The 26,610-nt window shown below is 44.7% G+C and overlaps 1 protein-coding gene across 2 annotated transcripts in view; it reads right to left on the reverse strand.

The window, feature by feature from the left end:
- The window catches only part of LIN9 (lin-9 DREAM MuvB core complex component), a 478,167-nt gene that overhangs the window by 348,524 nt on the left and 103,033 nt on the right, over positions 1-26,610 (reverse strand). For both annotated transcript variants that reach the window (XM_078647550.1, XM_078647551.1), the window contains exons 4-5: positions 21,089-21,193; positions 7,761-7,894 (exon numbers count right to left, since the gene is read on the reverse strand). In XM_078647550.1, the coding sequence (XP_078503676.1) occupies positions 7,761-7,894; positions 21,089-21,193 (239 nt within the window). The remainder of the gene's footprint in view (positions 1-7,760; positions 7,895-21,088; positions 21,194-26,610) is intronic.

Below are 26,610 nucleotides of genomic sequence, written 5' to 3' on the forward strand. Positions count from 1 at the left end.
TTCGATGCCAGGCGCATGGTGGTTCAATCTTTGATTTTATCGCAGTTGGACTACGCAAATGCAGTTTATCTCGGTGCGCCGGAGGGAACTATCAAGAAACTTCAGATAGCCCAGAATTTTGCGGCTCGACTCCTGATGGACATCCCGAAGCGTAAGTCGGCTAAGTTTGCGCTTGGCCGACTGCATTGGCTTCCTGTCTCGGAAGGAGTCCGGCTTAAGGCAATGTGTATTGTCCACAAGTGCCTCTCCGACAAGGTCCCAGCTCTGCTTCAGTCCATCGTGCAATTATATGACGCAAAGAGGACTTTGAGATCCAACAATAAACATCTGCTGGCAGTGCCGAGGGTCAAACATTCACGGACTGGAGGACGGCGGTTCTCCTATAACACAGCCAAACGTTGGAATCAGCCTTCCAGATTCCATTCGCCTTGAGTCTGACCATCTTAGATTCAGGAAGCAGTTGAAGACTCTTCTCTTTGCCTGATTAGTGATGGATGATTGGTGTTACAGGATGCGCTGGGATGCCCTCGGGTAGCCGTGCGCTATACAAGTGCGTATTCATTCGTTCATTCATTCATATCTTTTTATGGCTCTTGGCTTAAAAATATTCTCAAAAGCTTTCCCACACTTATTTCAGAGCTGTGACTTTCACCTGGCTGTACGCCATGATTCCATCTGCAACATTAATTCAGAAGGTAGACAATGTCTGTTTTATCTTGGATTAAAAAAAGTTTCCAAATATCCTTTCTACCACATTCACCGTCGTTCAGTCCCCCAAAAAGTGTTTTCATCTTAACCATTGTGTCACCTCTCCAGCATTATTGCCAGAGCATTGTCACTGGGCTCCCCAATAAACTGTATGAAATAGTTTAGCAATATTTTATCAGATTTCAGATCACTGCATTCTTTCGTGATCAAAGAAAAATCACACTATAAGATGCTGCTTCGTACACAGTTTCCTTGATGGCAGTGCAAAAGACTTTTTAGCTCGATTTTTTATGTCTTGCCATCCGTGCAGGTTATGGAGGTTGGCTCTCGCAAACCTCAATGCAAACCAGACCCCTAAACACAAAAGGTGTTGAGGAAGATCTGTGTGTGCAGGTTTCTTCTCTTTGAAGCAACTTTCTTGGCCATAGAGAATCAGTTCAACTGGGCCTTGAAGACCCTTCTCTTGTGATCCACTTATGACCTTAACTATTTTATTATCCCAACAGTCCTTGTGAACGTCAAATATTTTAAATGGGCTATTCAGTCATAAATGTCAAAAGGTCTAAAAAGCCAAGCAGACCCCATCCAAGAAAGGAACATTCTGGGAATGCCTATTTTGTTGATTGTTGGTGATGCTGGCTGTATAAAAACAGTTTACTACGTGATGCTGGCTGTATAAAAACTGTTTTTTACTACAGCGGATAGCCCCTTTAATTACTCCCATGGGGTGCGTTAACAATAAAAAAAAAATATGCAGGTCCTTGTTTGTAAGTAGTGGTAGGGTGCAACTCATTTTATAAGAAACACTGTAAAACTGCTATGCTCCAAGGCAGATAGAAAATAACTGAATTCCATTGACCAAGAAGCAAGCAAATGAGATTTAAAAGGAAACATTGTAATTATTTATGAGCTTGATGTATATTGACTGCTATGGGGGAAAATAAGGAGTGGGCTATTTGCCATATTGACCATTTACACAATTGTTTACAAGCTGCTATTTATGTAATACATATTGTTCATTTCTGTCATCGTGACCTCACCTTCAATGCGCTGGTTTCACCTTGTGGAACACCTATATGTGATGTAATGTTTACCCTATATTTCCTAGTACAGTTTGTTTGGCTTATGTTGTGTGTTGTGGCTAGCCAATACATAACTTGTTAAGGGTATTCCATGAAACTTTTAATGAGATAGCGAACCTTATTGATTTAAAAATTGCCTCCTGACAGAATCCTCTTATAATTTTAAATGTAACTGACCCAGATTCTGAAGGATATTGGGCTTTCCTGTGCATATTTAACTAGTCTCTGCAGCATTTACCTACATTTTCCCAAGCGGGTTGTTCCTCTGTTTCAGGTAATTGAATGATCCTTTTCCATACGGAATAGGCATCAAGCATGTTCAATTTTTCATATGTTAGAATACTATACAAATTTTTAGATATACAATAGTTGCCCTACAAAGTAGTTTAACACCCTTTGAGATGGTTGAAGTTCTGTAAATTTGATTGTAGGACTAATGTCACTATTTCTGCATGTCATACTGATGTTTCTGAAATAGAAATCTGTGAGGTTATGTAATGTTGACTGGCTGCTGTTTGATCCCTAAACTGTGAGGAAGTTTGCAGACCTGCAGCAATTGTCTGCGTTAATTGCATGGGGCTGCATGCGGAGTAGAAAGTCTTGCTTGCCTAGTACTCAAATTGTAAAAAAATGTTTAATGGATACAGAGGTGATTCGGAGGGCTTTGAAGCAGGGCAAGCTGCTTTCTAGTTTTCTAAAAGGAAGTTAATTCTGTGGATGGGTGGGCTTTGTGTGGCGATTTATTTATTTCTTTTTAGATTCATTTTGAAATTGACTTCCATTATTGTAGAACACCCCTAGCATTTATATCTAATGTCACCAGAAGGGATTGATTTTGCTTTTATTGTGGCATGCTGGTATCACAAATGATTGTTGAACATTTTCGCTTAGGTCATGCCTAGATTCCGAGTGCATTTGGAACTCTTAGGATTTACGGAGAATTCCAAGGCTCTTTCCTGCAATCTGTATCCCTTTATGGATATTTTTGTGCAATCTTACACCCACATGCATTAATTTAGATGTGTAAATGTAGTAGGTTACCGTTAAGTGGGAGTAAATGGGCTGCACTTTCTGAATTCAAAATTACTACTTCAACCAAGTTATTTCCTAAAAAAATACCTGAATTTATTACTTTCCCTCAAATCATTCTACGAATGGAGTCAGAATAGTAACTGTGCCCCTGGAATATTTGGGGAGAAGGTTGCTCTTTCCCCAGATATTCTACGACTGATGTTAGAAAAGATAATTTGCCCTTCCAGTGCCTGGCACACCCACTGCTACCCAGGGCACAGTTCAGGGCAAGAAACACAAACACACGGTTTTTCCTTCATGAAGAAAATATCTTCCCCCGGAGTAATCTTTTCCTTGACACTCGCCCTCTGTTCCCACCATCAAACGGGATATAGTCAATAGGCCTGGGCGGTGAACTCCGCTCCATTTGTGGGGGTTTGCGGGCGGCATCACTAGGCAGCAAATTCCTGTTAGACCCTTCATTTTAAGGTGGAAAACTATCGTTTACAGAGCTATATTTAATCAATAAATACAAAATAAGCATTGCGCCTGCATAATTTTGTAGTTGCACATGGATAATGACCCTTGTTTGCACACAAGTAATTTGAGGGTTCTGATTGGTTTCTGGGTCTGTGATTCAATCACTGTAGGATTGGGGCTAGGGTTAGGAATTCTATTGGAAGCAGGGACTAGGGCTAGGGTTAGGCCTTTAATTGGAAGTAGCGATTAGGGCTTTTGGTGTGATTGGTTGCTGGACAAGGTGTGGGACTAAGAGTAGGGCTAGGCTTTCTATTGGAAGTAGGGACTATGGCTTCCTGTGCCATTGGTTGCTTGGACTAGGGTTGAGACTACTGGTAGGGCAAGGGCCTCTACTGGAAGTAGAGATCAGGGTTTTTTAAACTGATTGGGTGCTTGGACTAGGGCTAAGATTGGCTGTATGGTCCTGGTCTCCTATTGGTTCTAGATTTTAGGGGTAGTGTTGTGATGGGATAGTGTTAGTGCTTGGGTTCCCATTGGCTGGAAGGGTCACCCGACTACTAGGGCTATAAACGGCCAAGGATCAGGGCGTCCCAGCCCGGGCGTCGAAGCGAAGGGTGGAGAGGACATGGGTGAGGGTCTGTTTGAGCCTGTAAAGGGTGGAGAGGACAAGGGTGAGTGCCTGTTTGAGCCTGTTCGAGGCTGGTCGGGACCAGGGCCAGGAATGCTGCCTGTTTTCCCATTCATTAATACCCACCCTATGTATTTGTCCCTCTGTATATAAGCATTTATTTTCACTATAAATATGTGCCTATCTTTGTGTATTGCTTTGTATAAATATGTACAATAATTATGTTATAAAAACAAAACAAAAACGCACAAAAAAAATCACCTTTGGTCTACATGTACTTGCTTCCATTGTGCATCTATGTACCTCCATGTACTTGGATCTGTGTCTGTTACTTTTCTCCTTAAAAAGCATATCCAATGCACTACCCTATTTCTCATTCTGTACCTCTATCTATATATAATAAATCTGCATATACTTCCCTCCTTTATGCATCTATATACTTTCAATGTACTAATGGATCTATATATTTATCCCTTTCTTCTAATTTAGCATTTCCAATGCACTATCCTATTTCTCAGCCTATACTTCTCTCAATATATCTTCTAGCCCAACTATTACTCATCTCAAACTTCTTTCTACTACTCTTTCCAATTCACTACCCTATCTCTCACCCTATACATCTATCATTATATCCTCTACACCCACTCTCCCACTTATCCCCAACCCCATACCACGTCATTGTTCCCCAAAATAACCCTTTGACTCTCTCCTACTCTACCCCTCCTTGCATCATCTGACACCTCTTTTACTATACCAAACCCCCAAAACAAACCTTTCTAAACTCTTCCCTCTGACTCTTCCCCTCCAAAAACCCTATTTACGCATCCAAAAGCCTCCTCCCACTGCTATGTCCGGGTGTGCTGAAACATGTTGACCACTGTATAATATCAGACAGTTATTTGGTAAAACTTTCTTTGCACTGTTTTTAGCTTGGACTACGGGAGAAAACAGTAAATATAGGGTCTGTCGTAGTTGAATTTTTAATTTCACATGTCACTAATGCACTGCACTTAGTTCCCACATAATACGCTGCGCTCGTCAGGTAGTTTAGATAGTTATCCTCTCATTAGCTGAACGAAAATATTCCGGGGCTCCCCGATTACTATGATGGGGTTGTAGCCCTCAGGGTCACAAGAGTGACTTCAAGAGGAGACCCAGATGATGAAGCATGTCACCAAGGTGGTGAGTGATAGGAAAAATATTCCATAAATTTCCGGATTCCCATCTTTATGGCGCCTAAACATTGTGGTGTTCGTTTTCCAGAACTTAGAGGGTTGAGAACTTTATTGTAGACCCCTGGACACTTTAGGTATGTGAATATTGTTGTACTGGGGCAAGGTATCCAGGTTGGTTAGCCTCTGACCCCTCTTAAAGTGGTTTGTGTCCTGTTCTACATTCTCCTGTCAGCTAGGAAACATCCACAATATTCTATTTAAATTATATAGGATAGTTTTTTGCAACTGCTTTTTTTTTTTATTGCTTGCAGCGGGGCTGCAACCTTTAGACAATGTCATGTTTTTTTCTTTATTTCTGTGGCACATTGTCATACCTATTGGCTTTGGAAATGCTTGTTTTAGATGTTGGTGTTAATTTTCATTTTTATATACAATTTCAACGCAGGTTTTTGTTCACCTCCACTCTAGAGAGGGTCTGCATCTATGCCTCTGCTCTACCCCAGTCACGTCCTGCAGTGGGGGTTCAATGTTTAAACACTTGGACACTTAATCTTGTGAGTTCTGTGTAGTTCATATGTATTAGCAGATGTTTGAACATGGAAAAAGTTGAGCATTTGGTCACTGCCCTCCCTCATGGACTGCCAACTTCACATTGTTATATATTTCTTTAGAAATGAGACAATATAAAGCCAAGAACAAGGAGTAAGCAATGGAAACGCAGAGGAAATAAACAAAGGAAATCAGAGCAATCCACATACAGCAACAGCTCAAACACCCATACATAACGAACTACCAAGCAAAAAAAAATAAAATCATTACCAAGTTCAACACATACACCCAGGCATAACAAATTCTGTCACACCCATCAAATTGTTCTAGGTTTTCTAAACACTTTAAGCATTCATAACAGAAACATAGTTTATATTAAATAGAATGATCATAGGAGTGCAGTTGGAGAACCATTTATTCAGAAGGAGGGGCCTACGTTATATGCCTCCATACTGACATTCATTGATTCAAAGTCCACCATTAAACCAAATACACAAAATGAAGGTAAAGACCTTAGCATTTAAAAACAGACAAGAGGCTGTTTGGGCGTGAAGATTTTTAACCGCCTGAAACATGACCTCTAAGATACTATACCGGCTTCCAGCCAAATATAGGTTCTGTTCAAACTCATGAGCACCATGCAACATAATGGGGAAGAGGCCTGGCCTGTATCTGGCATCAGATTTCACTCCATTCAGCAGCTTAGAATTTTACTGCTCTTCGTCCATAAAGACACAAATATAATCATTTCAAAGACTAAGGCAAATACATTTGAATTTAAAACTCTAGTCTACAAAAGGTACTGAATACAGAGCTGAAATTTGAAAAACAAAAAGAAATCTTGTTCAGGTGCTTTTTCAATTCCATGTATTATATAGGACAATATTTGGGTTCTATTCTTTGTTCAGTTTGGTGATGGACATTGTGTCAATTTATCAATTTAAACGTTTTACCCAGAACCTAAACTTGCTGGGTTATTAGTTTCATTGGAGTGGATGCTTGACCTACAGCGCTTCAAATTAACTAGAGATGGCATTAGCTGAGCACACAGTTGGGCCAAGGGTAACTGTAGAGAAGCTAGGAGGAAGGAAAGGGTAGAAGGGAAAATAAAGGGGCTCTTCTGCCTCCCAAAGGGCAACCGGGAGTATCTCAGATAAACATTCAAATGCATGTGTCTTGTAAAATCCCTGCAAAATCCAGCTACTATAATTGCTAAATCTGAGGCCGAGACATCTGTGAGGCTAAAGTATACCTTTTGGGAGGCTCTAGGCAGTATTTAGAGGAAAGTGAGAAAAGCTATAGCGTTGGAATGCTGTGGGAGGATGGAGGTCAAAAGGGATGTTTGAGAACTCTAGTAAGGAAAAGGAGTTAGAGGTGGTACAACATGTGAACTAGAACTTATGAACAGTGGGTTCAGGAGTGGGAGAAAATGGCATGGTTAGAGAAATGTATGGGATTCAAGAGCATGGTGATAGAGGCAGAACAAGATGCCAAGGGAAAGAGTTGTGCTTAAGTGGGATCGCAATGGTACATGTGCAAGGCATGCCGACCGCAAATAGTTTATATTGAAGCCTTTTCTTTGACAACTAAGGCATCTATCAGACCTCTAAGCAGGTGTGTGGCTGTATGTGTGGGGGAAACAGAAACGGACATTAGTTAGGGGTCCCTTGGCCAACAGAGCTATAACAAATAGACACTGGTAGAAAATATTCCATGACCAGCATTTAAGTATATTAATTCGGGACAGGACTGGTAAAAGCAAAGCGAGGTCACTAGTTGTCTCTTCTAAATATATTTGCATCTTGCTCATGTAACCCCTAGTAACACCTCAGCATTTACAAAGAGAAAGAAAAAAGCCATTGACCATCAACTGTAGTAACAAAATGCTTTCCCTGCCTTTTACCCTCTCCTTAGTATTGCTACTGCACCAAGACCAAAATGTTTGCGAATTAATGACAGAAAAGTCATACATTCAAGTCTTAATCAGGCCATGGGTTCCCAATGCAGCCTTGTGCCCCTCTCATTGCACCTGTGAACAAAATCTCAGCAAGAGACCCTTGCTTTAGTTTAAAACCCAGAATTAGCTGAGAAAAAAAAGAAATCAACCAACAGCAACATTCTACTTACTTGTCTATGTTTGAGTAAAACCACTCATATATACACCATTTGTGTGCTTTTGGTAGTTTAAGTAGGTTTCGTAAACGCAAGCCGATTTTCTGTGAGGCTTTTTTGTCTGGTGTTGGCATTGATGGTGTATGCTTCTGTGTGAAGAAAAGAAGAACAATTTTATTGTCGAATTACCAACATAAATTAGGTACACATTTCAATTTCAACTAGAGCTGCACCATGGTGACAGATGTGATAATTTCCTAAAAAAGTATCAATATGTCACAAAAGTAAAAACACCAAATGCTTAGGATATCCCTAATGAATAATTCTGCAGTCCCTCTGTCTAGGACTAATAAATGTTTTTAGAACATTGTTGCGAAATGGGCTGATTTGCACAGGTATTGGATGACAGCAGTTGAAAAGAGACTCAATAGATGGCCCTTAATTTTAGTATATTCGTGTGGTATTATTACCTCTTTTTGACCACCTTGTGAAACTGAAACATGTTCACGTGGGCACCCCAATTGATCATAGAAGCATCCGTCACAAGGTAGTTCAATGAAGTTGGACACTGGAAAGAGGCTCCATGTTTAACTTGCTGCATTCATGTTACTAGGGCTACACATTTGGAAACTGCCTACAGAACTGGTCACAGTGAAGACATTGTAATGGTATTGCAGTCTAATAACCTTCAATCAAAATCTCTTGCCTCTTATCACTATAGGAATGTGGACATATGCAACTTAGAGGTATATTGCGCACACACACCTAGGCCATTGATCTAACTGATTTCATATGGCCAACTTGTTCATATTTTTTGTTACCACATTTATTTTTGGTTTTTAGGTTATATGTGGATCTGAACTTGCTTTTAATATGTTTGTTCGTACAAGAAAATAGCAACAGTGAACAACTTCTTTTTCCCATTGATACCTCAAGCCTGGCGTTTGCAGTAGATATGCAGGAACTGTCCAAAGCCTAGATTCCTCTCCTTTTACTCAATTACTTTATGCACGTCTCAGTCCACTTACAGTGCTCTGTTGCTTTTTGGCTTGGTATGTGCTTTAGAAATACCACATACATACAGAGATCTTTTGTGGAGCAGCTCTTAATAAGATCAGGCTTAAACTAAGTACAAAGTCTGTGACCCATTTCGCCTTCATTGTATAATGCCAAGCTACAAGACGTGACTAAGAAAGTCTGTTAGATCTCATTCCACAAGGGCTGTAGCGGTGTCTGCAGCTTTGTTAGCAGGAATGACACTTGAGAACATTTGCCGTGCTGAGACATGGAAGAATGTCCACACGTTTACAAGACATTACTGCCTGCAATCAGCAAATCAGGATGATGCGGCAGTGGGCCAAGCTGTTTTACGTCACCTGTTTCAATAAGGAATATATTCAGGTACTAATATTTGCTTATTCCATATGTGTATACATTTCAGTATCTTATTGACATAATATACAAGCATTTGTTGTTGTATTGTTTATTAATATCGTGCTTATATTTCATCCTGTGGAAAACTGCATGATTTCTATGTTGAAGTTGGACATGCCTTATTAATAGTTCATTTACTATGTGGTTATTGGTTGTTGCATATACCTCTATGGGGGTGCACAGCAATAAGTCTCCCACCATCCGCACCCGCCTTTTGCCTGGCTTACTGCTTGCTACTCTGATTCAGGCATGTGAATCTATGAAAGATACCCCAATACTGGATAAGAAAACAAGTTACTTACCTGTATCTTCAGTTATCCAGTATTGGCATCTTTCATAGATTCACATGCACCCACCCTCCTCCCCGGAGAGTCAGTTCTCTAGGTTTGGGATACTTGTTCCCCACTTGTGCTACGAAAATCTGGGGAGAACTTGCTCTGCAGAGAAGGTTATAGAGGGTGCTGTAAGCTGATTGGTTGCTGCAAAGACTTTGGTCCTTTTAGCATAATGAGGTAGATAGGCTACTACAACCTAGGCCTCAGGCCTTTTTCTAGGGCCTACTATAATGTGCCTTTTGCACTGCTTTTTTATTTACCGTGGGACTCCCGCCTCAGAGACGGGGAATGATTCAGGCATGTGAATCTATGAAAGATACCCCAATACTGGATAAGTGTTTATTTCACTGGGATCCTTGGCAGTGAAGGGAGAGGGGTGGCTTGCCAATGTCTATTTATTTGCTCCCTCTACACTCAGATACGTCTGTTTCTTCAAGTAGTTTTTTTGTTATTGCCAAAACCGCTTCAGTCAGGTTGTTGCAAATAGGACAATCCTTCTCCATATGTCATACACTGGAACCAGCTATAGTCTATGCAAATCAAAAACGGTACACAAACCAGGATCAGTCGAATGTATATATATTTTTAAAATATAAAGTTTTTCCCCCAAATATTATACAGTGGCATAACATTACAGGCATACAGTGACAGTGGTCAGAGCAGTCTAATACTTATGTGGCACATAAAATGGGGAGAAGTAGCCTAGAGGAACGGCACATAAAATGGTACTCACAATTTCAGTGAGCAGTCATGGATGTATCATTGCAATATTTGTGAGCATAAAGACCCATCACATCTTTAGCTGAACGATAATCCAATTTAAAACCCTGTGCCCTTCTTTACAAATCACCTCAAAAGTCTATCTTTTGTCTTTGGCAAATGATGGATAGGCTACCTTGTAAGGCTGTGAACTTCATACTCAACAAAATATTCATTCTTCTGGCAAAACAATCTCAGTCTGGAGGAAAATTACTCTTCAAACAGAGCACCTAGTTTGAGAGAACTGCATTGCCTTTCGACGGACGTCAGAACGTGAAAGATTTCCACCATGCTATCCAGGAACTTCACAACCACACAAACTAAGATCTTGCAGGCAACTTTGGTTTCAGAGTCTTTTTTAAAAACTGTGTTTTATTAGTTTTCCATGTAACAGGAAAGAGTGGGGAAAAAAGGAAAAAGAATAAAACAAACACAACATAACAAGCAGTGAAAATGCTCCATGTCCTGTTAAAGTATTACAATAGTTACCAAGGATGAGTGTCTTTAAATATGAAAATATAACATGGCAGGAGGGTACATAATAGGGAATGCAATACAATATAGTCCCAGACAAGTAGAGCAATAATTGCAACACTTGGCTGTCATATCGCCTGTAAATATCAATACACATCACAAAAGGTCATACCCCATCTTCAGAGCCAGGATCCAGGGCCAATTTCTCATCACCATTAAATCTATCAAGGAGGATCCATCACATACTCTGCAGCCTTTTCGCCAGTGCAAGAGAGGCCCAGGTGATGCTCATCCGCCAACCCCCACTCAAGCACATTCCTGAGCCAGAGGGATGTTTGCAGTGCTCTGGACCCCAACTACCCACCGCTTAGCCAGAAGGAGTTAAAGCTGGGGGACTTTGTATGAATCTTCCACCCCCTTGGACCTCGCCACCATACCAAGAGGCATGCCCCAGGGATGAGGGGAATCATGAAGCCAGAGGCAGCCTCAATCTTGGGCACAACTTCCCTCCAGAACCCCTGAACTGCAGCGCAAACCCAGGCAAGATGTAAAAGGGTGGCACTCACCACCCTACAACGTGCACACCTCCCCAAACTAGTGTGATCTATCTTACTCAGTTGAAAAGGGGTCACATACCCGTGGAGCAAGTAGTTAAAGTGTATCAATTTGAACCGGTTATTGCAGGAAACAGTCCTCACCAGTGCACAGGCATGCACCTAATCTGCATCCATGATCTGTTCTCCTAGATCCGTCACCCAAGCCCGCCGAGCCTTATCGGAAGGTTGCATCATTTCCCCCTTAAAGGGCCTTATATAAGAGGGTAATCAGGTGTCATCCATCCCCCAACGAAGCAGTCCACCCAGTACCTGGGAGGGCTACGGTGCTGCGAGGAAGCAGCTCCACTACTCTGTCACTGTGCTTTCCAGTTTAGCGTAGTGTAGGAAGTGGCGCGACCCTCCTGACATCACCTAGATACAGGTCTCCTGCCAAACAGCCACCCACCCTCCACTGGTCTATAGACCTATTCGATTCAATTGCGTAAAAACGCATGAGATCCTACGTATTCTTTTTCCTTGTCAAAGGGAGCCCTGTGACGTACTTTCTTAACCACCATTTCCCATATAGCAGCTGTGTGCCGTACCAGATACGGGACTGAATGCTCCGATCAACTCCCCCACATCAATAAGCGCTCCAATGTGTCACTCCCAAGCATGTCACAAAATAGTCTCTTTTCCCAATAGTCCAGCTCTGCAAGCCACCGGGGGGGGTGGGGGGGCATGCTGTAGATAATTGGATTTCATTCATTCTAGGCTTATGAACTTCAATAAGATACCACAATGGAGACGTAATCTGCTATGAAAGTAAATTCCCAGAAAGGATGTCAGGCCGGACCAGACATATCACACATGCTCATGTTAATCATACTTAAAGTCAGGCTTGTCAGTTCCTACTCCTGACTTCTCAAATGGTCTTCTTGCCTTAGGTCATCCTAACACAACCAACTGTATTAGCTATTAAAGGACCCTCATCATGTTTATAACCGATGTATGTTGTGCTATAAATTGTCCTCAATGCCATCTTGTCCTTCAATAATGGAAAGTTTATTCTATGCACCATCTTGTAATACTGACATCCACTTTGGTACCACACAACAAGTTACTTACCTTTGGTAACTCCTTATCTGGTAGAGACTCCATCTAGCAGCATATTCTTCACCTTAGAATTATCCCAAGGCATCATACTTGATTTGTACATTTTTCGTGAGCAGTATCCCTGACACTAGTAGGTGGCGTCGCTTGGCTCCGCGTGGCAGTGTCAGAGTCATCCACACCAGAAGTGATGTGTGCAGTGCCTATATAGGTGCCACCCCAGCGTGCTGATATCAGTTTCTTTTCGCAACTACACAGCAGGAACGCGGAGCAATGAAGAACACTGACCACTGTCCCTGAAAAGGAAGCATAAATACTTTTGCGGGGAGGATGGGTGGGTCGGCATGGCATATGCAGCAAAATAGTCTCTGCTAGATAAGGCGTTAATGAAGGTGAGTTACTTGTTCATCTGATCTGATAGAAACTTCTAGCCACAGATTCCTTCCCGTAGAATAGCTACCCAAGCAATACCGCTACAGAGGTTGGTCTGCAAACGCGATTTAGACAAGAAAGTCCAGCAGGACCAAACATGCAAAATGCCCGACCAAACAGACCTAACTGTGCAGGTAGTAGTGCTTGGTGAACATATGCAGTGATGCCCTGGACCCGAACTCCACGTGCTAATGCAATGGTCGCGCAGACCTTCTGGGTGTTGCTTCTTGGCCAATGTGTAGCCAATCTTAATGCACACAATCTTAATGCAGAGTATAATCTATCAGGAGATGGTTTGTTTCTGCATGGCCTTCCATTTTTTGGTCCAGACATATCCCATGAAGAGTTGATCGTCCACCAGGAACGTTGTTGTGCAATCAAGGTAGAACAACAATGCTCTTTTTTGTATCCAGCCGGTGGAGTATCTCCTCTTTTTAGAGGGATGAGGAGAGACTCCAGCGGGATAAAAGGTAGGCAAAATGATGGACTGGCCTACTTGGAAAAGGGTAATCACCTTCGGCAAGAAGGATGCTCATGTCCAAAGAACCCACTGTCTGGGAAGAAAGACATATGGAGGCTGAGCTGACAGAGCGTACAGTTCACTGACTCTCCGGGCACATGTAATTGCCACCAGAAAGGCTGTCTTGAGGGTTAGAAGCTTAAGAGGGCAGGTATGAAGCGGCTCAAAGGGAGCACACATTAGAAAGGTAAGAACTAAGTTAAGGTCTCAATGAGGTATAAGGAAGGGACCTGGAGGAAATAAATGTTGCAAACCTTTAAAAAAACCTATTTACAATAGGGAACTTAAAAATGGAAGGCTGATCTGGCAGCCACAGGAAGGCAGAGATGGTACTTACATAACATTTCAGAGTACCCAATGCAGAGCCCTGCTGAGCCAGGGTAAGGATAAACAGCTTGGGAAAGGGGTGCAAATAAATGGTGAACATTTTTGGCTGTACACCATGCCACAAACTTGCTCCAACAGCTGGCATATACAGTCTCGGTAGAGGGATGTTGTGCAGCCAATATAATGTTACAGACTTCGGGCAGAAGGTCGAGAGCAGTCAACGGCCACCGCTCAATCTTCATGCACACGAAGGCAGAGTGTTGACAAATTTGGGTGGAGAACTCTACCATGCTATTGTGACAGAAGATCCTCCCAAAGGCACAGCCTGATAGGAGGACCTATAGCCATGTTACAGCTTGGGATACCAGACGCTCCAACCCCAGTCTCGAGCCACAAGGAAGAATTGGGTCTGGCTGTTCCTGATCTGTGGGCAGGAATGCTATGGGCACAAATGCATACAGGAGACCAGAGCTCCACCCAAGACAAAAAGCCTCTCCGAGCGAGAGCCGCCTTGGAAACTCAAAAGTGCAGAAGTGAGGATATCAGATGGTCTCAGCAGTGGAGAACAGATCTAACCAAGGCCCTCCCGAATCCTGAAAGACCTTGCACGACCTCCAGGTAGAGGAGTAATTTGTGATGCGTTATGCATCTTCGGCTGAGTTCCTCTGCTCTGGCGTTCAGAAAGCCTGCTAGGTGTTCAACCATCAGGGAATAGAGGCTGAAACATCAGTATCATAGCCTGGACTCTACGTTCGGGAGGATAAGCCCGAAACTGCACTGTGTCCAGAACAGCTCCAATGAAAGGGAGTGTCTGAAAAGGAGTAAGATGTAGCAGGAATATCAATCAAGAGCAAATTCTGATGCCAAAATCCTCTCAGGTTCCCTTGGCCAAAAGAGGCACCACTTCCGGGCAGACTAATTAGAGGTGGTGATATGGATGGAGGAGTACTCACTATAACCATTTCAGACAATCTGTAGAACCCAGCAGTTGGATGTTATCAACCTTCAGGGCTGCAATATCCTGCCTCCTGCAAGATGCCCTCTCTCCTATTGGACCAGATCCCCCTGATCTCCAAGGAAGAGTTTTTTGTTCTACTTAAAGTTAGATCAGGTTCCCCTACAGACTGCTGCCCTCCTCATATCTTACAGGAGGCTTTCCTCGCTTGTCCAGACTCTCCCCTCTCATTACTGAACAACTCTCTTAAACAAGATATTGTCCCAGACACCTTCAAAAATGCAGAAATTGTCCCGATCCTGAAGAAACCCAACTCTGACCCCTTTGTCCTTAGTAATTTCCGCCCCATCTCCTTACTCCCCTATCTAAGTAAAATCCTAGAGGGCCACGTAGCAAACTGTCTCAGCTCATTTATTGAGCACTCCCATTTCCTCGACCCACACTAGGCAGGATTCAGACCAGCACACTCCACGGAGTCAGTCATCCTAACAGTCATAGTCAAGCTTAGGAGAGGGGCCAATAAAATCCTTACCCAGGCCCTGGTACTCCTAGATCGGTCAGCCCCTTTTGACACGGTCGATCATGACCTCCTGATCGATCGTGTCAGTAATGCTGGTATCCAGGGTCTGGCAGTCCTCCTCGCGAATTCCTCGGCCAAAAAACTGAATTTGACCTGTGGGGTCCCACAGGGCTCTTCCCCCTCAAACCTTCTTTTTAACCTATACTTGCTACCTTCGATTTGGTGCTTGCGCAAAAGACGAGTCAAAACATTTAACTATGCTGATGACCTCCAGCTGGTGTTTGATATTGACTCCTCTAATACTTCAGTATCTAACTTTCAATCAACCATGAGCTTTATCAGCGAATGGATGTACGCCAATCAACTGAAACTTAACCCTGATAAAACTGAGCTGATTCTAACTGGAGGAACTGCCAACCCGTGGAACTCTAACTATTGGCCTTCTCTTCTAGGCAGTCCTCCACGCCCAGTAGGACCTGTAAAGAGTCTAGGGGTTCTAATTAGCAACAACTGGTCTATGAAACCCCAGATCAGTGCCGTGGTCTCTGCTTGCTTTTTCCACCTACGCAGAATCCCTAAGATCTGCAGATTCCGGACTACCGAGGCCTTGACCTTAGTCACCTTGGCCCTGATTATCTCCCGAATTGATTATGCCAACTCACTTTAGGTCGGTATTCCCGCATATCAACTTCATCGTTTACATCTGGTACAAAACCAAGTAGCCAGGCTGATCTACCATCTACCCAGACACCAACATGTCAGCCCTTTGTTGAAGAGCCTCCACTGGCTTCCGGTGGCAAAATGCTGTGCCTTCAAGCTGGCTGTACCATCTTCAAAGCCCTCGCCGGGAATGGCCCAGCTTTCATCTCCTCAAAGATTCGCCGCTATACCCCCTCTCGTGAGCTACGCTCCTCATCTGAATCTGCTTACCACCCTCACTTTCAAACATAAAAAACACAGTGGCATCAGATTCTCAGTCTTGGCCCCTCAATTCTGGAATTTACTTCCTGCTGGACTGAGGTCAGTAACCTCCTACGCTCAGTTCAGAACACTACTTAAGACCCGGTTGTTCTCTCAGGCATACAAGTAAAGCATCTGTTATTGTGTCACTGTCGCCCATCCCGCTCTCAGCACTATGAAACCGCTTGGTGTACACGTGCTTAACAAATCACTTTAACATAACATAGTTGGAGGCTTGGAGACGGAGGCTGGACTGGCCCGAACTCTAGCTACCGGACTCACGAGGTCTGTGAGTACCACATCCTCGGACACACAGAGGCTGGGAAGCTTGTGTGCCATGGTGGCTGGGCGAGTAGAAATGCGTATTGAAGCCCCTTCCATGGCCATGAAAGGAAGACTGGGGTTGACATGGGGGCCATGGAAAGGCCCAAGGACCTGGCTGCAGCTCTGCTGCTCTTAAAGCGCTCTAGTGCTGCTTCCGCCTTGGCTCCGCGGAGTCAGGATCCATCAAAGGGCATGTCCATGAGCAAAGCCTGGACATACCCCGAAAAGCCAGTGGTTCTCAACCAGGCATTGAATCTAAGGGCCACCTACTATGAAAACGCTCTGTCTAGTCGGTTGTATCCAGGCCACAGCGTATGGTAACTTCGCTGTGTTCCTCTCCTCAGCAATGCCGAGAGAGAGAATGACTCGGGCCTCCTCCAAGATTATAGGCATCACATGTGCAACCGAGGGCAAGAGCGAATGAGAGTACCAGCCCAAAAGGCAAGCGGTGTTCGCCAACAGCAGAGCCAGTCTGCCAGGAGAAAACATCTTTCCCAAGGTGTACACTCTTGGATTCCCTTTCCTGTTCCGTGGTAGGGAATGCGCCAGAATTTACTCTGAAAGTAGAAGCTTGGCCTACCAAGCTCTCCGAGGTGGGGTGCTGGGTGAGGAAGTCTGGGTCCCCGTGGGGCAGAGCACTGGGAGCGGGCATTGGTCTACTCACTTTCTATTTAAATACAATGGTGTATTCCTGCATGTTGTTGCAGCCTACTTATGTTGTTCTCCTTTGGCATAGGGACACCTGCCACTTAGTAGGTATGCATTGATTGTCCTACTAGATTCTATGAATAATTGTTATATGCACTCCAAAAGATCTTTTGCTTCTTTGTGTTTGAAGTTTATTTAAGCAATGCATTTTTTTAAAATGATTTGCCTTTATAAAGTGAGAAATCAGAAGTGAGTTATTAAAATGTAGGATAGGAAGAGGAACAGGAAATATAGAATATAAATATAAGGTTTTAGAAAAATAGACAATTTTGAAAGCATCAATTTCAGACGGCCACAAAAAAAGAGAGGGGACCATTTAAAATATAATTTTCGGTTACAAGTATGATCACAATCTAAAGGCATGGGGCAATCCCATATTGCAGTAGAGGCCACAAACATTAATGCTGGCTTCTGTAATACTAAAGTATATGATATATAGACCTTTTTTCCGCCTCCCTCTTTTAGAGTGCGACTACAAGCCCCTCTACCCCTGGCTTTGACCATGATGCAATAATATAGCATCTACAGAAGTACGTGGATTATCTTTTCAATGTTTTATGTTGTACTGTTACGTGGTGTCTTGTTTCACGGGTGCTATTTTACGTGTGGTGTCACCCATTACAGTGTGTGGCATGTTAATGACACTATTTGAGCAAATAGGATAGACCATATGAGCACCCACAAGATACGGCTGCGATATTTTTATAGTTGCATGCACAATCAAGCTAATGCGAACTGCCACCACAGCTGTCAGGTCACTGTTTTTAATATATCTTTTTGCTTTCTAATTAGAGACACAGATTAATCATTAGAACCGTTTGTATACAGTGCACATTAGGTGTGTATGGTTTGTGTCCTATTACAGGATTCACTAGGAGTGGTACACATGGGGCTGGACCCCGTGAAGTCCTGATGAAGAGCTGTTAGGGGAACAGCTCGAAACAAGTTGACAAAAACAAATTTCTGAGACAACCAGACTCATTAAGGTAAGGTTTCTTCTCAGTAAACGACCCCTTATTTTTAACCATACCAATGGGGAGAGGGGTTGGCCTAACGGCTAAGGCGCTCGACCTCGGACCTGGGGATCTGGGTTCGAGTCTCGGTAACGACGCCAAAAACCCCCTGTGATTCTGGGCAAATCACTTAATCTCCCCGTGCCTAAAATGAAAGTGTGTTCTCATGTAACGTAACTGGTGCTATGTAAAGCGCTCTGATAACTGATTCGGTTCGGTTCTAGTTCGCGCTATATAAAACTCTAAAAAAAATAAAAAAATAAATAAATAAACTAGGGGCGGGAATAAAGAGTGGCCAACTAGTTCAGTATTTTTAAATTTTCTTTCCCTTTCCACATCACTGCACTACACATAGTCCACAATAAAAAGTACTCCTACTTAATTCGCAAGTCTCAGCATGCCTCAATTCAAAGCGGATTGAGAGGAACCCGAATGATGAAGCACACCACCTAGGGGCAACCCTAGTGGGTGAGGGGTCTCTAGAAAAAAAACATTTTTTCTAAATAAGGGATTACAACATATTCTTGCTGTATTCTATCTAATTCCCTAAGGGCAAGATTTCTTCAATATAAACAGAATTATACCGAAATTACAAAAACGTAATAAGGGGAACCGGGGATATGAATTAGGATAGGAGTTAATAATGCAGTATGGAGGAATAGTGCCATACGCTCAAAGTGCCTATACTACTCCATGTTAAAGGTTAAATGGACTGCAGGTCAAATATACCAAGATTTTACCTTTTCACTTTAGTCACCTATCCACCACAGGAGTGCACTTTTATGTGCCCCAGGACTCAGGGGAGGCACAAAGACTCGCAGGGTATCAGGCTGATGTCAAACAGCAGGGTCCATTCAAGGTCCATTTGCCACTGGTCAGCTGAGCAGCTACAGGGAAAGGCTGCTTGTAGCTTGTTTTGTTACTGTTACTTGAATAGGTCAGCCTTCCGACCCCTGGAGGAGTCCATTCCTTTGTCTTGGGTAAAAGAAGAGAGTAGGCCCAGTCTTTCAGGACTCTTTTCAAGTTGCAGATAGCAGATATAGAGCTCTTCTGATCTTCCTCAGGTCAAGAACTATTCGGAAGTGGGTGCTTGGAGATGTCACATTTATGCCTAGCAAGAACTAATGGGTGAGAATGACTCCTGGGCATGCCTTAATCAATTGGATAAAAGTTCCCAGAGCCAACCCTACCCACTTGGCCATTTTCAAGATGGTAAAAGTCTTCAGGAGGGCAGGATGGCTCTATGGTAATTCTAGAGTCCTCCCACATCTAACACTAAAATCCAGCTTGGGACAGTCACTGTACCAACAATAAACCTGGAGAAAGATCTGTTAGAACAAAAGTAGTGTTTTCAGCAGCCAGATAGTAGAGATGTTATGCCATCCTGTTTCAATCAAGTGCGCCACCAGTGTTGTATGTATAAGTAATGTAATAAGTGAATCCAGAAGTCCTGTCGAGCATGATTTGACATTCAAGCAGTACTGGACACTGTAATGTCAAAAAGGATGCTCAGAGCCTCACCATGCATATTCTTCTGGTTTCTACATACAACAGCGGGGCCTGTCACAGTGAAAAATAGTGTTTGGGTGCTAGTTACTGTAAGGATATGTTAACATTAATTTTTTACAAGTCCTACTTTCAAATACCATGCATACAGCCTTGTGGGCGACAAGGCCTTTATTGGGACGGAAAAGTCCTTTGCATGGTTATGGATGTGTAGTCCTGCCTGGAGTGCCCAACTGTACTGTTGTCTGGACCCCTAAAGCGTATTTATGTTGTCATAGGCAAACTCGGATCATGTGTGTGCCCTATGACATAGGCCAGTATCACAGACGGCAGTCTTGTTGGACCTGGAGGGGCGCCCAGAGTACTACACTCCTAGTTGTGGGAGGCTACTGCCTTCACCAAGAGGTAGGCAGCACGAGCATGGGGTGGCAGCATACTGTGTAGTGATCATTAGGAGTGGACTGGTCCTTTTCAACCTGTGTCACTGGAAGGAGGCCTACAGCTCATTCACCTTTTTAAAGTTCCGAGGCTGTGGGTTCAACCTTGGTCTACATCATCAGATGTAGAATGCGTGCACAGTGAAAGCATATGCTGGATGTGTGTGCTCTTGCAAAAAGCACACTACATAAAGGGCGAAGTGCGCAAATAGAGAATGTGTGTACAAGCAGAGTGTGAGTGTGTGCACACCCATAGCACACCATGACAATACAGAATGGCTACAGTACTGAGCAGTGCACGTACAGTGAATTTATGTGCTGAATGTAAGTGCGTCTGGGATGGGACAATACATGGAGGAAACAGAGCTGGACTGTGTGTGTGCTGTGCACATACTCTGAATGCAAGTGTGCCTATAATGGTACATTACATGGAGGAAGCTGGGTTTAATTTTCGGAAGCCCATGCATGCCTAGTGAAGACATGAGGTAGAAAAATCCACCCAGACAGACTTGTGTATTGCTGCATTCTTGTGAGCTGGGTGGTACACACTCGAGAAAGGAGTACACTGTACACTTCAAAGGGTGCTCTTTGATTCAGTGAGAGATTACAAGCGGCCTGGACACATCTCAGGCATGAGATGAGGCTGATAAGGGAATCAAAGCATGGGGCTGGGAGCCCGGGATTAACCTTTTGATGGACACCACCGTAGACTTATATTACTATATTAATATACTAATAAAATATTTTGTACTCAGAATAGTCAAATGTTACCTCGTAAATGAAGTACCATGGGACGTCAATAGAGAATTTCACCATACACTATGAAGCGAAAACACGTACACACACACACACACTTGTATACACACACACGTACACACACACACACACACTTGTATACACACACACGTACACACACCTCTCATGCCCCCTCTTTTACAAAAGTCAAGTTTGAGAAAAGGCCACAGCACAATTGACCCTCACTGCACATACCTGGGGAATCACCGCAGACTTCAGATTCCTTTTTGGTGATCTGGTGTTCATCTGCCTTTCTTCTTCTTCACAAAAAAGCCGGCTCCGTTTCGAAGTCCGGAATGGCTGAAGATACATTACATTGAAAATAAATATTCATATTAGCATTGCATATCCTCATGAAATTATTTGATTAATTGTATTAATACCTCATAAGTGCCTTTAACGTAAGAAATTGTTCAATTTTTCTTAGTGAGTCAACATGTTTCAATGTAAATCTCAATGCAATTATAGACAAACATTTTCCAAGAAGTCACTCAATCTAACACAACAAAATAAAATGACATGTAAATAGTATATTTAAATTCACCAATCACACGGTTCTTAAAATTCCCTCTTTCTAATAGTATCCAAACCTAACTTCATAAAGATGCCCACTCGAATAGGAATTTCTGCAATCTTCCAAGTCAACCATCAAACCATGCAATCTGATATTTTCAAAGCCATTTGTGCTATTTATTGCCTACATTCCCTCTTCTGTTTAACTTCATCTCCATTTCCTACACACTTTTCCTTTCATATACTATTGCTGTGCTGAAAAATGTATTTACTCGTATCTTATTATTCTGTGCTTCCTCATAAAGAGCAGCCCACATCTCTACCTGAAATATTCAGTTACGATTACTTAGTCCAGCACTTCCATTCAGAAAATCTCTTTGTATGGTATAATTTTTTGTAAAGCTCACTATTACCCAGGAGGTCATTCCAGCGCTGAAAGAGGTGCAAATTTAGCCTGATCTAGGCTTAGTGGGCAAGCATTTTCTAAGAACTGGGTCTTCAGCTGCTTGTGGAACTCAAGTGAGGTGTAGGCTCTGATGTGAAATAGCAGTTTGTTGCAGGCTTTAGGAGAGATGTGGAAGCCCTGACCCCCAGTTCTAGTTCTACACCTTCAAAGGGTGTGTGTAAATAGGAGTTTGGCTGAGATGAGGTGTCCTGTGTGTTTGTGAAATGAGATGTGGCTATTGAAGTAGGCAGGCCCATGTTGTGTAGTGCTTTGAAGGAGCCTGTTAGGCGTTTGAACTGGGCTGGTTTGTGTCTAAGAAGCCCGTGGGACTCCCCAAGGTGCAGTGTGATGTGCATGTGGTATGGTAGTTGTAATATGATTCTAGCTGTAGAATTCAGAATCTTTTTTGCTGAACGCAGCGTAGAGGGTTTTCACATAGTCCAGGTTTCTTGTGACCAAGGCTTGTGTGACGTTTTGCGGGTGGGAGCCATTTTAATGAGGCAAACTTGTGAAACTGGCTTTCAATAACAATTTGGAGTGGTGTGGTGGGTGTGGGTCCTAGGTAGTATGGCAACCAGGTGGAGTTCTACAATGACCGGGTTTTCTCCCCAAGGATCACAACTTCTGTCTTGTATGTGTTGAGTCCTTGACAGTCGCTTATCATCCAGTCGGCGACTTAAGCCATGCAAGCAGGGAATTTAGTCCAAGTCAAGTCAAGTCAAGTCATAACATTTGTATAGCGCACTACATACCCAGAGGGTTTCAAGGCGCTTAGGAAGGGGAGGAGGATTATTTGTCAAATATCCACGTTTTAAGCTGCTTTCTGAACGCTAGGTGGTTCTGGGTGAGGCGAAGGTAAGCGGGGAGTGAGTTCCAGGTTTTACCAGCCAGGTATGAAAAGGATCTGCCTCCCATGGTGGTCTTGTTGATGCGAGGTACAGTGGCGAGGGCTTGGTTGGAAGAACGTAGTTGGCGGGAGGGGGTGTAGAAGGACAGTCGAGAGTTGAGGCAATCTGGTCCGATGTCGTAGAGTGATTTGTGTGCGTGGGTGAGCAGTCGGAAAGTGATCCTCTTATTGACGGGTAGCCAGTGGAGGGCTTTAAGGTGACCAGAGATGTGTTCGTTGCGTGGGATGTCTAATATGAGCCTGGCTGAGGCGTTTTGGATTTGTTGGAGTTTCTTCTGGAGTTTAGCGGTGGTACCTGCGTAGAGGGTGTTTCCGTAGTCCAGTCGGCTCGTGACCAGGGCGTGGGTGACTGTTTTCCTTGTTTCGGAGGGGATCCAGCGAAATGTTTTTCTGAGCATGCGAAGAATGTTGAAGCAGGAAGAGGATACGGCGCTGACTTGTTTGCTCATTGAGAGTGAAGAATCCAGGATGACGCCAAGGTTCCGTGCGTGGTCTGTCGGGATGGGTGCTTTTCCGAGGGCTTCCGGCCACCAGGAGTCGTCCCAAGCAGAGGGGGATGTGCCTAAGATGAGGACTTCTGTTTTGTCTGAGTTCAGTTTCAGACGGCTTTGTTTCATCCATTCGGCAACTTCTTTCATTCCTTCGTGTAGGTTAGTTTTGGCGGTGTTGGGGTCATTGGTGAGAGAAAGGATCAGTTGAGTGTCGTCCGCGTAAGAGATGATGTTGAGGTTGTGTTGGCGTGCGATGGCCGCGAGGGGGCTCATGTATACGTTGAAGAGGGTGGGACTGAGTGAGGATCCTTGTGGTACGCCGCAGATGACTTCAGAGGCCTCGGACTTGAATGGAGGAAGGCGGACTCTCTGGGTTCTTCCGGTGAGGAACGATGTGATCCATTCAAGTGCTTTTCCTTGGATTCCGATGTTATTGAGGCGTTGTAGAAGGGTGCTGTGGCAGACTGTATCGAATGCTGCAGAGAGGTCGAGGAGGATGAGGGCGACTGTCTCCATTGTCCAGTAGAGTTCGAATGTCGTCTGTTGCTGCGATGAGGGCAGTCTCAGTGCTGTGTTTTGCTCGGAAGCCAGATTGTGAGGGGTCGAGGGATTTGTTGGCTTCGAGGAAGGCGGCGAGCTGGTTGTTGACGGTTTTCTCAATGACTTTGGCCGGGAATGGAAGAAGCGAGATGGGGCGGTAATTTTTGAGTTCGGTGGGGTCCGCTGTTGGTTTTTTCAGAAGGGCGGTGAGTTCAGCGTGTTTCCAGTCTTCTGGGAAGGTAGCGGAGTTGAAGGAGCAGTTGATGACGTCACGGAGGTGCGGTGCTATGACGGAGTCTGCTTTGTTGAAGATGTGGTGAGGGCATGGGTCTGTGGGGGATCCTGAGTGGATGGAATTCATCAGGCGGATGGTGTCCTCAGTGGAGATTGGGTTCCAGGCGTTAAGTGTGTTCACGGGGGGAAGATGGTCAGCAGATGGTAGGGTGGGTTGGTTTCCGGGTTGGTTGTCGAAGCTGTTGTGGATGTCTGCAATCTTGTTGTGGAAAAAAGAGGCAAGGGAGTCGCAGAGGGTTTGAGAGGGGGTGATGTCGTTGGAGTTGGCCGAGGGATTGGAAAATTCCTTGACGATGTTGAAAAGTTCCTTGCTGTTGTGGGCGTTGTTGTCAAGTCGATCCTTGAATGCAGTTTTCTTGGCTTTACGGATCAGTTGGTGGTGAGTGCGGGTGGCGCTTTTGAAGGCGTCCTTGGTGCTGGTGGTTGGGTCTTTTTTCCAGGCCTTTTCAAGGGAGCGGCAGAGTTTCTTGGACTTCTTGAGATCATCGTTGAACCATGAGGCTTTCTTGCTGCCAGGTTTGCTTTGACGTTTTTTCAGTGGAGCTAAGGTGTCGGCGGTGTTGGATAACCATAGGGTGAGGTTGGCGGCGGCTTCGTTGGCGTTAGAAGAGAGGGCTGGGGAGTTTCGAAGGAGCGATGCGGAGATTTGGTCCGTGGTGATTTTGTTCCAGTTTCTTTGCAGGGTAGGTTGGGAGTGGTTGATGGGTTTCGGCTTGTTGTAGGTGAAGTGAACGCAGCTGTGGTCGGTCCATAGGAGCTCCGTAGTGTGGCTGAAGGAGACATGTTTGCTGGAGGTGAAGATAGGGTCGAGTGTGTGACCTGCGATGTGTGTGGGGGAAGTGACTAGTTGTTTAAGTCCGAGGTTGGCGAGGTTGTCCACGAGGGTGGCGGTGTTGTGGTCGTTTATCTTTTCAAGGTGAAAGTTGAGGTCTCCCAGAAGAATATAGTCTTTGGAGGGGAGCGCGTGTGGAGAGATGAAGTCTGTGATGTCTTCACTGAATTTTGCGCGGGGTCCTGGTGGTCTGTAGAGGAGGGTGCCTCTGAGTGTTGTTTTGGGGTCGATGTGGATCTGGAAGTGAAGGTGTTCGGAGTTGGCGAGGTTGGCGTCAGAGCTGGTTGAGATGCGGATAGATTTCTTATGGACGATAGCGATTCCTCCTCCTGTGTGGCTGGTACGGTCTTTGCGAGTGATCTTATAGTCTTCAGGGATGGCAATGGCGATGTCTGGTGCGGAGGAAGCATTCATCCATGTTTCCGTAAGGAAGGCGACGTCTGGAGAGATGGTGTCTAGTAGGTTCCATAGGTCAATGGCGTGCCTGTGCACCGATCGGGTGTTGAGAAGGATGCATTGTAGGTGGTTGGGGTCGGGAATCTGTGGTGTGGTCGTAGCGGAGATGTTGTCGGTGCCGCTGAATTTGCAGGAGTAGCAGGAGAAAGGTCCATGGGTGTGTCCAGGAGCGGCTTGGACGCAATTGGGGGCGCGACCGGGGTCAAGGGCTAGGAGGGTGGCGGCATCATAGGTAATGCGGGAGGGCTGGGGAGCGAGAAGGGCAGGGGGTCTGGCGCTGGGCGCGGTCCAGGCGCGGACGGGCGTAGACGGGCTTGCCTTTGGCGCACCTTCGGCGTGTCCGTAGCGCGTGGACGCTGCGCGTGGGGGCATTGTCCATAAATGGGTGGTGGAGGGGGCGGAGCGTGGGAGGGGCCGCTGGGAGGCGTGAGCGAGGTCGAGGGAGGGCTCGGGTCAACCAGGGAAATGGCCGCAGCAATAACAACAGCGCGGAGACAGGGTTACACACAGCCAATGCGATCACAGACAAAGAGCAGCCAATATAAACACAAGGGTATGCACAGCAAGTATAAAATAGTTTACAGTCTGCCAAAGCGCTAGGATAATGTTTAGCCAAACGTGCGCGCTAGCAGAAAGGCAGATGCAGAAGTCAGCGCTATACTCAGCCAAAGCGCTATGAGAATAATAATCAAACGAGCGTGCTAGCTGGGAGCCAGATGCGGAGGTCAGCGCTACGATACCACAGTTGGAGGCTGAGGGAGGAGGCGAAGGGAGCGACCACTCACGTTGTAGGCAAGATGGTCACAGGTGTTGGGGCTATTGTCCAAAAAGGAGAGCATAAGCTGGGAGTTCTCAGTGTAGGCTAGTCCGTGGATGATGCTTGCAAGTGGAATCACATAACTTTTGAAGAGGGTCGGGTGGAGTGTGGATCCCTGCAGTACTCCACAGATGAGGCTGCGGTGTGAGTGCCATGCTGAAGGATTATAGTGATGGAAGAGTATTCGGGGCAGGGGTCCGATGGGGCCCGGGACTGGACAGATAGCATGGCAGATGCGGTCACGTCTGAGAAGATGGTGGGTCATGTGGTTATGGTGGTTGCCTTGGGCAAGATGAGGAGTCATGCAGTGAGGTGAGGGGGAACAGGTGTATGGAGCTGTGGTGTGTGAGTAGGAAGCAGTAGGTGTGAGTGCATGAGAACTTGCCGATGGCACAGGAGAACAATTTTTCTAGGTCAGTCAG

Source organism: Lissotriton helveticus, chromosome 6 (genome assembly GCF_964261635.1).
Source record: "Lissotriton helveticus chromosome 6, aLisHel1.1, whole genome shotgun sequence".
Taxonomy (NCBI): Eukaryota; Metazoa; Chordata; class Amphibia; order Caudata; family Salamandridae; genus Lissotriton; species Lissotriton helveticus.